A 13,780-nucleotide genomic window follows, 5' to 3' on the forward strand; every position below is an offset into this window, starting at 1 on the left:
TCCTCCTCATCCATACGGATTAAGTGACCCGCCCACCGTAACCTATTGAGCCGGATTTCATCCACAACCGGACGGTCATAGTATCGCTCATAGATTTCGTCATTGTGTAGGCTATGGAATCGTCCATCTTCATGTAGGGGGCCAAAAATTCTTTCGAGGATTCTTCTCTCGAACGCGGCCAAGAGTTCGCAATTTTTCTTGCTAAGAACCCAAGTCTCCGAGGAATTCATGAGGACTGGCAAGATCATTGTCTTGGACAGTAAGAGCTTTGACCCTATGATGAGACGTCTCGAGACAAACAATTTTTGTAAGCTGAAATAGGCTCTGTTGGCTGACAACAACTATGCGCAGATTTCATCATCGTAGCTGTTATCGGTTGTGATTTTCAACCCTAGATAGGAGAAATTGTCAACCGTCTCAAAGTTGTATTCTCCAATCTTTATTCTTCCCGTTTGACCAGTGCGGTTTGATGTTGTTGGTTGGTTGGTTTTCGTTGCTGACGTTCCCACCATATATTTTGCCTTGCCTTCATTGATGTGCAGCCCAAGATCTCGCGCCTGCTTGATCTGGATGAAGGCAGTTTGTACGTCTCAGGTGGTTCTTCCCATGATGTCGATATCGTCAGCATAGGCCACCAGTAATTTGGTATCCCGACGAAAAATTACTCTGGAAGACACATGTCGGAAAGCCACGAGGGCTCTGATGACTTGCAGATCCATAGCAGGAGAAAAATGGGGTTGCAGCCCGAAGATACTAATTTGGATATATACTGCAATAATAAGGCCAATGATTACCTATGGAGCGGTAATCTGGGCAGAAAGAACCGAACTCAGCACACAAGGCAGGGAATTACATAAGCTCCAAAGGCTGGCTTGCGCGTGTATCAGTGGGGCAATGAGGACATGCCCAACGGCATCCTTGGAGGTCCTTCTGGGATTAACCCCTCTCCATCTGCACATACAGATGCAGGCAAGGAGGGCAATATTCAGGATGGCCGGTAGTATGAGTGAGGCGGGGAGCTGCCTAAATCGAAGGAAGATCGATATTCTTTCTAGGCGGTATCCCGAATTACTGATACCAAGGGATAACATGACAACGAGGTTTCACTTCGATAAGAAGTTTGAAGCACGTTGGAGTAACAAGGCAAACCGGGAAAGCGTGGATGCGACATACGGCTTAAACTAGCAACTGATTACTTGGTACACTGACAGATCCCTCACAACAGAGGGACCGGGTGCCGGTGTCATTGGTCCAAGGAAAATGTACTTTGAGCCAATGGGTAGGTACACTATCATATTCCAGGCGGAAATATACGCCATAGACAAATGTGCCTCCTTTAATCTGCAAAGGAACTGTAGGGGGCAGAACATAGCTATTCTCACCCCGATAGCCAAGCAGCGATCAAGGCACTTAGGTCCAACTTGGTGAACTCTAAACTGGTATGGCTCGTCCAACAAGGTCTAGATACTTTGGGTTCCAGGCTGTGCTGGGTTGGAAGGCAACGAGGCAGCGGGCGAACTAGCCAAGAATTGAGCAGGGACGCCTTTACACGGGCCAGAACCCTTCTGTGGAATCGGAAACGGTTTCATGGCTATGAATCTAAGAAATGAAGAGGAACGATTGAAGGAACTATACTAGTCGGGCATACCAGGGATAGAGCAGTCCAGGGGGGATACGACCCCATACGCACAAAGGATTGCTTAAACCTCACCAAAAAGAACCTCCGAATTATAGTGGGAATTCTCACTGGTCATTGTCGGCTGAACTATCACCTAGGGAAGCTAGGGTTATCTACGGACACTGCCTACAGGCGGAGGACGAAACCTCTATACACGTCCTGGGACAGTGTCCGGCACTTGTGCAAAGTAGGTCAAGGCATCTGGGAGAACGCTTAATACCAGATGCAAAGCTGAAAGATCTGGAAGTGGGGAACATACTAAAGTTCCTAACGGTTATAGGCCTGCTTGAGATACTATGATTAATAGGTAAAAGGGGCACAAATTCTTCAAGGACGCGGTGCGACTTTCCCATAACAAAATAATAATAAATCCCGACGAAATTGATAAGACTGACTAGGCTGACTCTGATCAATGTGCGAGGCCAGATAAAAGCAGCAGGATCACTCCTAAGACCTAAGACTCTGTGATGACTTTAATCTTCCTATGCTGTCCTGGCCTTCTCTCCCTCCCAAATAATTCCACGCACCCTTCCTTTCCTTTATCCACTTTCATGTACACCTCTAATTTAACCTTTCTAGAAACCACTTAGATCGCACTTTTCGCCTTGTCCTCTCTAACCTTCTTATGCGTTGCCTTCCCCAATCCACTCATGCCCACTCTTACGTCGCCCCTGACGCCCATCATCCTGCTCTCAGATATCCCGATTCCACTTTCTTGTCGCGCGAGTTATGGGTTATACACTAACCCTTCTTAAAAAAAACAAAAGTTTTAAGTTTTAATTATTTATTCGGGCAGCGTTCCTGCCAAAATCCCGATTACAACTCGATTTGTTAATTTCTATTTCTGACTTTTATACATTTGATTTGCTTAATATGATATGCTTACTTCGAAAATGCACATCCGGCATGTGCTAGAAAGATATCTGATACAATGAACTTGCCGGAAAAATGTATTTTATTACAAATTTGTGAAAAGTGCAATTTGGAATAAATTTATGTTTACTTAAGGTGAAAATATAAATTGTATGTAAATGTAGGATGTTGATGGTTGTTATGGGGACATAACTCGCGCAAGCTTACCAAGTTCAACTTTTGTTAGGCAAACTTCGAAGGTCTGAACTCAGCCCTGGCGGCAATCAACTGGTTTCCACTCCTTTCTCCATTAACGTGTGACCAAGCACTCAACACTTTTTATACCATTTTGTCTGATCGTCTCCCCTGTCTGGTTCACCACTGAAGTCCATAAAAAACTTCGTCAAAAACACATTGCGAGGAAGAAGTTTCTGTCTTCTAGGACCTATGCGTTCCTCGATCAAATCCTTAATACGCAAGTCCAGAAACGAAGATTTGACTAGTGTTGAAGACTCACTAAAGCGCGGAAACCAAACCTTTCCAACTTCCGCTGTTTTGCCCAGGTATCCCCTCTGTCTATTAAATTCATTCGCTCTTTAGCTAACTATCTTGTGATTTACTCTGCCGCTACTTTTCCTCAGTCTATGTTCCCTCTCCTTCCTCCTCATCCCTCTCGCTAGTGGACATTGCCTACCATTCCCTTTCTTACCCTTACCCTTGTCGAGTACCTCATTGGCAAACTCGATGCCAATGTCGGCCATGGCTACGACGGTCTTCCAAACCTCTTTTTGCTTAAAACTGGTCAGTCCATCTCCCTTTCTTTATCTCCTATTTTCAACAAAAGCCTCGAAGAGAATCATTGTCCCGGCTTGTGGAAATAGGCTCTTATCATCACCATTCACAGAAGTGGCTACTGTACGCTTGCCAAGAATTACCGTCTCATCTCTCTCTATCCTCCTCTCTAGCTGTTCCAAAATTTTGGGAATGTATGTCAGCGACTGGTTGTCCGCCCACTTTGGCAACACATAGTGAAAGAGCAAAACGGCTTTGTTAAGCGTAGGTCCGGTCCCTCCAACTTGCTTGACTTTACCAACTTTGTCGCGAAAGGTGTAAATTCACGGAAAGAAGTACATACCATTTACACTAACGTCGCTAAAACCTTCGTCACAGTAAATTACAAGATGCTTCTATCCAAACTCTTGTCTCTAAACGTTCCCATACCACTTTTTTTATGGTTTGCCTCTTACCTTTCCAACCGATCCTGCCACGTCTCTTTTGGCGGCTGCGCATCCCGCTCCTTCTCCCCCCTCTCCTGGCGTTCCACAGGGACCTATTCTGGGTCCTTTTGTTATTTTGATTTTTTATCAACGACCTGTCACATTTTTTAAACTTTCCTGGGGTCTGATGGACTACTCCGAAGATGAGGCAGACTCTGCCTAAGGTTAGCACGCCAGACAGCTTTTAGGGATATTGAATTGGTGGACCTCGGCGCGACACTGGGATGTTCCTTATTAAGGCAGGCCTAGAGCGGATACCGGTGGTTGCGCAGTTGATGACGATGATCATGGACTACTCCGTCGCTAACAATATTACCTGCCATCCTGCGTCTTATAACACACATAACGCAGTCATCTTTAACGTGCCCTTTGCAGAGCTCGAATTCTACTTCCATTCCCCGATTCCTAGGATTTGCCGATGCTACAACGCATAATACCTGGGTCCTTTTAACTTCTCTTCTTTAAGGTTTAAGCTAAGATTATTCCTCCTCCTGAGGACAATAAGTAATTGGAGTTTACTCTGTTTATTGTCCGTTAAATAAATAAGTTAAATAAATAAATAAATAATTTCAAGGACGCTGCAGGAAGGTTAGTTTTCCATTGGAAGATTATAAGGTTTTCAATATAAACTCTTCGGGTGGGGATGACGTAAAGGCTCTGATCCTCATTCGATTTGACCCTTACACCGATGCCATTGAGTGAGTATTAGCTTTACAATAGTCGAACACAGATGATTCAATTGATTCAAGTGGATTATAGCCTTGGTCCCTATGAGCCATTATTTCATAGAAGCTATCATGTAGGGAAAAAATGAAGCACAGCAGAATGTTAATTTCCTCCAGGGCGTAGAGAGGAAATTCGGGCCCGGGGTGAAAATTGTGCGGAAAACTGGGAGCCAATGTGAAAGTTATACGAGTTTTTTTTTTTTTTTTCTCTTCAGCCTTTGTCCCGTTCACAAGCGGGGTCGGCTCGTCGTGATCGGCTTCGCCATTTGGCTCTATCGAATGCCTGATCTGGGTGCAATCTCGAGGCCATCCAGCGTATCAAGCCACCGTTGCTTAGGTCTGCCTTCTGGTCGTTTACCATCGACTTCGATGTTCAGGTCAATCTTGGCAAGTGAATTCTCGTTTGCACGAATTGCGTGACCATACCATCGAAGACGCCTCTCTCGCAACTTTTCCACGGAGAAATAATATCGGTGACAAAATGGAACCATTACGGGCCCCGCTTTAGTTCTCAAATTCTTTCGAGAATTTACCTCGGTGCGGTACGTGATATTTTACAACATCATATTGGTCTTTATCCTAGCTATTAGTTTTTCAGCTGACGCTGTCGAAAGGCTACTCTTTAAGGGACTTAAATAAATCGTTGTGACTTGAAACTTTTTACCAGGTCACCAATTCGGTTTCCGTGAAAAGCATTCCACAATTCAACAGATGTCCAGGATAAAATATCAGATTGAAAAGTGTGTGTACTCTGACGCCCCAATTCACAGGACATAAGCAGGCCATATGGAAGGATGCTATATGGAAAAACAGCTGGGATTGGTATAGACCGCTGTACCTGCACATGTTGAAAATAATCATATCCCTTTTCTGTGGCAACGGTGCGAGCTAAGTGTATGGTCGATGCGACAGCAACGGTTGATCTGGCTTAGGTGGCTATGTTCGTTGGTAAGTGCTAGATGTCGAAAATCCGTTTAATTTGGCTACTTTGGGGCTGAATTAGGGGCATTTTAGCTTAACTGGATACTCTTTGCCATTTGGCTAAGTTAATCGAGAGTTACTTATCGGAGGGGCTTCTTTGGCACTAGATGAAGGACGGCCGAAGGGGTACCTTAAAACGATCGTGTACAATGGAGTGCTTGGACCTTCGAGAGAGAGGCGGTCCGCAATACCAAACGCAGGGTAAGCAATATTGTTAACTATCTGGGGTACTGACTAATACCAAGCTGAGTTTAAAGGGCCACATGGACTATGCGCTAGGAAAACCAGCAAAAGTTGATTCATATTTACCGAGAATGATGTTCAATATCGGAGGACCAAAATATAGACGCAGACGGATTGTAAAATGCATTTTGCGGGGGCATTTGACAATGCGGTGACCTGCATAGCATTATTTCAGCGGGGCAGATAATCCCTTTGATTCCTCCAGCGAATTACCTCTTCTGGAGAAGGTGACAAATCCGTCTTGGTTACCTGCAGATTGCTAAAGAGCTACTAAGAAGGAACTATGAAGGAGGCAGCAACGGTGGTATGATTACAAAAGAGGCCACTGGGACCATATACTGATCCCGTCTATTGAGAAATAGATCGGACTAAGCACGGACAATTTAATTACCACTGAATATTGTTCCTTACGGGACACGGTGGTAGGAAGTATTTGCATCGCTTTGGACTAGAAAGTTTCTTTCGACTCTCCCGAATGCATCGCTACTCCCGAGGACCTGTAGCACATTATGTTTTATTGAGAGAAGAAAATGGAATGGTATTCCTAATGCATACATTGGACTCCACAATCTTGTAGAGGGGATACTGAGGTCACAGGTGAATTAGATTACAGTAAACATAGCGATAGCCATGATCGAAATGAAATTTCAAGAACTAGAACTAGCCCAAAAACTGTCTCGGGTGCATGATCTTAGCATGCAGGTGCAAATCAAAACTCTCCCTATGAAGTATTATAATACTTCACGGTGGTCCGCAGGGAAATGGGTCGAATAATGGGTTTTAGTGGTTGAATTCTACACACTGCTACAATCTGACACAAGAGGGTCTCTTTAAATTTTTCTCTACCTACGTAGAAACCCCCAGAGGTTCTGCTTTAGATGGCATACACCTTTCAGCACAGGTCAGAAACACGGCTTGAAGGATGCGATGACTCTACCGGGAAGTATCCCAACTGGCCTCGTTTATTGAGATAAGGTAAGTAATTGCAGGGGTGCTACTTGTACCACTTTGAATTGGAAGATTTTTTGAATTGTCCTAGATATGGTAGCACATCGGAGGGTCAGAACATGTTTAGATTAGATATGATTTCTGATGCTTGTCATTGTAGAATTTAAACATATAGCTTCTCCTTGTTAAAAATATATTTTATTTAGCAGATAAGTCCTTATTTCGGGAGCTACTTACTCCAGATTTAAGCTGAGAGAAGGATGTTAAAGGCGCCAACGGAAAATTCGCTCGTAGTTATTCCTGTAATTATAAAAATTCAATGAGTTGAAAATGGGGGGCATAATGTCGTCCGTCCTGTCGCTCTCTATGGTTCTGAGTGTTGGCCGACTATAAGATACAATGGCCGACTATAAAAGACAAAGAACAGCGTCTTGCGGTAATGGAGACGAAGATGTTGCGTTGGACTAATGGCGTGACACGTTTTGATGATATTCGAAATGAGGACGGGTTGCACTGATCGTGGAAAAACTGCAAGAGAAGCGTCTTCGATGGTATGGTCACGTAATTCGCCCAAACGAGAATTCACTTGCCAAGATTGGTCTGAACATCGAAGTCAGTGGTAAACGACCAAAAGACAAGCCGAAAGCCGAAACAACGGTGATTTGATACGCTGGATTTAATAGGGTCAAATAGTAAAACCGATCACAACGAGCCGACCCTGCTTGTGAATGAGACAAAGGCTGAAGAAAAAGAAGAAGAAGTGGGTATTCCCGACTGGCAAACCTGTTAGGCGAATTTGGCTGGTCGACAGCGGCCATGTTGGTGCCAAAGTGATGCAACGCTCGGCTCTCATCGTAAAAGAGTTGGCGCCCAACGTGAGGCCACAGTTGTTGCGTATATAACATAACCTTCTGTCCGCGGGTCTTGTGGCTCATTTACCCTCTTTGCCCTCTTGATAGGCAAATTTTCCCGGTGTTCCATCTGTATTTCTCGGACATCAAAACAATGGAAGGAGCCGTTTGTCATTTTAAAGGGAATTTACTTTTGATCACCGACTATGGAATCTTCCTGTGCCCTACTTCGTTACACTGCTGGCACTACTCGTGTCTTTCATTTGGTTCCATGATTCTTCTACATTCGTAATGGTTGGCAATCGTATGAGTGAGACCGTTTCTTCTTTCTTCTCACCAAATCGCCACCATTTAATGCGCGGCGGGCCAGTGCGTTCCTCACGCTGTTTTATCGGTGGCTTAATTTGCAGGACGGCAATCAACGGCCGATGTTGAGGTGCGATGGTCTCATAGGGATCGACTTTGCAATCAGTGACAGTGGTAAAATGTTGGCGTCTTATGAGAATATAGTCGATTTGCGTTTTATTGTTCCCACTATAAGTGGGAAGATGAGACAATCGTTTGATGAACCATGTATTCATAAGTACAAGGTCATGGGTGTCCGCAAAATCGATTATACGCTCGCCACCTTCATTGCGCGCTCCGAACCCTTTTCCCCCATGGCACCTGTTACTGTCTGCCTTTTCACCCACATGACCATTAAGGTCACCGGCAATGATTATGTAATCGTCAGCAGGCACATGACAAGTCTTTTCATCGAGAAGTTGCCAGAAGGCATCTTTCTCGGCATCAGGTCGACCTGTCTGTGATGCATACGCGGTGAAGAAGTGAATAGTGCGATCAGCTGATATAATGGTGAGCTTTATCAGCCGATCATCAAATCGTTCGACTTCTTTAATGGCATCACGGAAACCCTCTGAGATGGCAATGCCAACACCATATTGAGTGTGTGGGTTACCAAAATAGAGAAGTTTGTAGCCATTTTTACCGCGTTCGCGTTCAATGTCGTAGCTTTTGGCACCAGACCATCGGGTTTCTTGCAGAGCGCAGATGTCAATGCGCCTTTTCCGAAGGGCTCTTGCGAGTTCCTCGGTCTTTCCAGTTAGGGTACCAACATTTAGCGTGCAGACACGTATTTGTTTTGTTCGTTGTGTGCGGACTAACTTACTTACGTCCTGACGCCGTCCATGCGTCAAGAACCCTTGCCCATTTCTCGACAGGATCGGGGCCCGTCCTGCCGCGTCGACTGAGGTGGATGCCCTAGCATTTCTCCGAGGCTTGTGACTCAATCCGATCATCATGTTTGTAACGACATTGTATGCATTCACTTGGTCGACCTGTCGCGGGGCCTGTCACCAAGAGAGATCAGGTAGGATTTAGCATAGTGGAATAACTCCAACTATACTCTATTTATCTCTTTCCCTGATCTCAGCATTTTATTTTTGTTTTTACTGAGGATAGTACAGAGTACGTTGCCTCAAACCCCCCTCCTTTACCTGGGCTTGGGACCAGCCTATATCCTTTTTTTCTATAGAAAATTTTGTTCCGGGAGCCCAAAAAATCCGCGCACCGTTTCCACCCCCTCTCATCAGGCTTGAACTCATCCTTTTTGAATCCTGGAAGTACCAAAATATATTTTAGAATTTCAACACATATCATATGTCAAATCAGATGATTATTTTTACATTTCTTATTTTAGTGTCCTCTTCCTTCTGTTCATTAAAAATGTTGAATTCAACCCCACAACTTCCTAATTGCTTCTCCAATTTCACTTCTAGGTACTGGTCTAACCTTGCCAGGATGGGAGAACCCGAAGACAACTGGTGGCAAAGATGGCATTTTAGGATTTTTTTACTTTCCACCCTAATCATTTGTTGCGGTCCTGTTTTAAGTTCAGCCGAAGGGCATGTTGGTAAGTATTTTTCTAGTCAGACTTACTTCACTTTCATATATAAAAATGTATAAAGTTTCGAATCCAACCCCCACCACCAACAAACATCCACTCTTGACCTATGATAATTATTGGGATTTTGTTCAGCGATAACCTTCAAATTGGCTATAACGGGGGAAGTAGGAGACCGCCTACACCTCTATCCTGCGTACATATATATGTAGAAAATATGTCCTGTCCCATTGCGATTCGGAATGGTGGAAGCAAACGGCAGAGGACTTGTTGCAAAGAATTCAATTCAGCGCAGAGGAACTGATGGACGAAGGCGGGGATATATGAGATACTTGGAAAAGTCATCCGAAAACCTAATGCCTTGCTCGGCAGATACAAACGGCATTGGGTGAAATAATTCTTTCGTCCTTTGTACGCAATACATTCTGCAGACATAACAGAAGGATGGCACTTACTCGGAGGAGCTGTTAATGAATTCTCCATTCTCCACGAGTACATACTGTAATCCTTTTAGTACAACTACTGCGTCCTCCCACGCTCGAAAGCTCCGGTGTCCTTCCACAGTGGGGCATGTGTAGGTTTGCTCCAGTGGAGAAGGAGTGGGGGTACGAAAGCTTGTCTAAAAATAGCACTAAGCGATTTAAATATATCACTCCTCAACCCCTATAAATATTTCATAGCCTGTATACGGGGGGGGGGGGGTGGATGGTATTCACGCTGCAACAACATTTATATGCGCTTGGCAGAAACCGTTTACTGTCTTGAATTTGAAATTTCACCAAAGAAAGCTTAGCAGGACGTTACTAGGAAACAGGTAGATGTATTGGAATGTAACCAGTGCCTCGCATCCTGTTGATAATGCTGACATTATATAAATGTGTAATATAACGGCCATAACGATTTTCCACGGTGAAAAGCGTGGGAAATGAAGCTCACTCTCTTTCTAGTCGACGAGTAAGATTGGTTTGTGAGACGTATACAACGGAAAATGTCGTCCTGATGACGTCAAAGGTGGTCTATGTTCGGTGTATAACTGAATGGAGGCGATAAGGCTCGAAAAAGTTTTTGTTTTCGTTTTCCGCGTCTGCAGATAATTACACTGCCTTCCTTGAAATTCAGTTGACGTCATGTACGAAGCATAGTTTTCCACCAATTGTGTCTTTTCGCTTCTCTATTTTGGGGAATTAGGAATATGAATGTTTTCCTTTCTTCTATTGATAAAATCGATTAATGTTTGGGGCTAATTTTGGAAGGCTCTGAGGATCTGAGTAAGCAAATCACCCTCGTAAGATTCGAACGGATAAGAGACCAGATTTCAGGAATTGCGTCTTTTGAAATGTTCAGGTTGTTTAGGTCCTTTTTAGAATACTCTCGTATTTCAAAGGATGTTTGCACGTGACTCTAGAAAACGTAGGTGAAAATTCCTTGGTGTATTTGGGTCAAGTGAAAATTTGAAAAGGAACGGATATTTGGATGTTATACGTAATAGTCAGTTCATTACCTTCCAATTTTTCGCACCTGAGGATTGTTGAATTCTTTCCAATGCCTTTAAAGTTGGATGACGGGACAGTCTAGGATCTGAAAAATGGATAATTTGTGCAGAGAAGAGTAGAGAAAGTCTTGGTGACAGAACAGGTCGTGTTGCGTTCTATTTTGGATGACCAATTTCCCGGTGCGATGGTCGAATGGGTTGAGCATCATCCTCTTGCTTCGTCATGGATGTTTTGTTGGGAGTGGGGGATGTTTAAGCGATATACATAATAGTTTTTATCAAGCTTACAAAAATCTTTACATGATGCTTATCAGTTACGGAAATGATTGTTTTTAAAATTTTCTGTTCATTAATAGCTTCCTTACAGTTTTTTTTTTATGGAAGCTACTTTACAGCGTAACAACAGTTTCTATTTAACTTTCTGTTGATTAGTAACTTCCTTACAAGATTTAGATGGAAGTAACTTTACAAAATATTAATTTAATTGAACTTACTAGTAACTTCCTTACAATTTTTTTTTTTAAATGGAAGTTACTTTACTTTTTTTTTTCAATATCGGTTTAGTGGCGCTCCCCAAATAACATTATTTCGTTCCTCTACCGCTTTTGTTAGTTTAGTAAACTATTACTACTGTATTTTTTGTTAATCACCCAACAACAATACTAAAATCATGCATGCATTAAATTAAACACAGTAAGGATCATGAATCTTAGGACGCGGCATGGGTTTTATTTATATTGCCGTTAAAGCTAATTCATGAACCTTAATTCGTAACATGGAATATATTTACATTGCCGTGAAAAAAACTAGATACTCACTTCAACTACTATATTTACAAATCCAATACATATATACAGTGCACCTTCTTGATAAATTTTCTTATACAGTTGAAGTGGTGATTCCTTCACCCCTGGTTTGTTCCCCTGACTCTCGCCAATTCCCTGGCCTTCTATCTTCCAAGGATAGGTGACTCACGAAGCTAGGTTCTTCTTCCGGATCTCTACCTCGTCTTTTAATTACCCAAATCAAACTACCGATAATGATTGCGATTAACGACAAACCTCCCCCAATTAATCCGTGTGGGATGTATTGCCAAAAATCTGATTCCAGTCCGAGTGTTGCTTCTAGTTGCTGCCGCAAAATACTAATATCCCTGTCTACAGAAATGTTTGCGGCCACTGTCATCTTATCTAATTGGTGAAATCGAGGAGTCACTGCCTCAAATTTTGCTGTCCAATTCAATACTACGGTATGAGGAGTCCCTGTGATATTGAACATGACCATATCAAGTGTGCAGTGAACCAAATCTATCAAGGACACTGGGAACCGAAGCTCTAAACAAGTTTCACTACAGATTATTGGAATTTCCTTCACCTGACCCTTAAACACTGCCCCAAGTTGTGGTTTTAAACGTGCCACAAAAGTGCCATTACTCCACCTCCTAAGAGAACACCACTCTCGCAGATTTTTTGTTCCTTTTGCAATTTCACGCGCGCAGGACGGTCCTGATCGAACAAGCTTAGTTTCAAAGAATCCGGGTAGGATCTCCACTGCATCTTCCTCAAAGAAAAATTTGTCATTTTTCCCAGGCCCCATGAATAAACCCCGAAACGGGACAGCCGTCCCCAAATCCCACGTTAGGCTTTGATGATCGGGGGTAGTAATTACTGCTACGTGGGCAAACCGTTCTTTGTAAGCCAGAGGGATTAAAAATTCGATAGTAACTAAATCTTCTTTTACCCATGCAGAAGGAGAATGAATGTCAAAGATGCTCTCCGGATGCTCCAAATTTGGTAAGGTCATCCCTGGAGCTTCCTTATTTATTCGCTTTACATATTCTGAAAGCTCTCCTATTGGTCTCAGTTTACTCAACTCTTGATGCTTGGCCCATATCCCTGCTATTAGGGATTGTAGCTCCATTGAGTATTCTGATATTTCTTGTTGGAGCATTGCTACTTCCTGTCGCTCCACAACAGCATTAATCTGCCCCTCAACCTGATGGTACTCGAGATCCGTGATATTAAGCATTAAGGATGCGATTTTAGCTTGCTGATTCTGCAAGCTCTGTATCTCATTACCGATCACGACATCTCGATAACCCATGTATACCATTGCCCCCGTGCCGAACACAGCTGGCAAGTACTTAACCCCTAGTTTTACAGCCTCCTTTACCATAAACGGAACCACGCTTGGGGCCCGCTTAGCTCGATTAGGTTTATAAGCGGCAATAAGGTTCTGGTTTACGTCCTTAGCCTGTTGCTCGTTAGCGATTAACAGAGTCCCGGAATGTTCCTGGATGTCCTGTTTGACTTGTCTGGCGCATATTTTTTAAAATTTTTCCATTTGATCTGCTATGATCTCTAAATCGGCGGTTAAATTTACTAAGGTTGCTACCATGTACTTTAACTCGAACACCTTAACTTGAACATCGCCTAAATGAATACTCCTTGATTCTAACACCGGCTCCACTGATGAGGAGGCCAAACTCCCGGGTAGAAAGAACAAACACAAAATCAAGGCAGCTCGAGCCAGAAAACCTCCTTTAACCTTTACGGCTCCACGGGTTCTAGACGCAGGACCATCAATTGCTGCTTCGCCTCCCGGATTAGGCCTGCTATCTGCCGATAAATCCGGTAGCAGCTTACCATCCTCCGGTAGTAATGGGACAAGCTGATGCACTACACGGTTCACGTTATCCCGTTCAGTTGTTTTTAATCTCACTTGCCTCACCACACCGTTGGGATCCGGAAACGTCTCAACGACCCGTGCCGCCTTCCAATTCAGGGGACTATGATCCTTTTCCTTTATTAGAACCAAATCCCCCTGATCT

At 43.5% G+C, this 13,780-nt stretch overlaps 1 protein-coding gene across 2 annotated transcripts in view; it reads left to right on the forward strand.

The window, feature by feature from the left end:
- LOC119656987 (receptor-type tyrosine-protein phosphatase N2) overlaps positions 1–13,780 on the forward strand; it is a 63,487-nt gene that overhangs the window by 8,256 nt on the left and 41,451 nt on the right. For both annotated transcript variants that reach the window (XM_038063731.1, XM_038063723.1), the window contains exon 3: positions 9,334–9,467. In XM_038063731.1, the coding sequence (XP_037919659.1) occupies positions 9,356–9,467 (112 nt within the window). In that variant the 5' untranslated portion in view covers positions 9,334–9,355. The remainder of the gene's footprint in view (positions 1–9,333; positions 9,468–13,780) is intronic.

The sequence above is a fragment of the Hermetia illucens genome, chromosome 1 (assembly GCF_905115235.1).
Source record: "Hermetia illucens chromosome 1, iHerIll2.2.curated.20191125, whole genome shotgun sequence".
NCBI classification, from domain to species: Eukaryota; Metazoa; Arthropoda; class Insecta; order Diptera; family Stratiomyidae; genus Hermetia; species Hermetia illucens.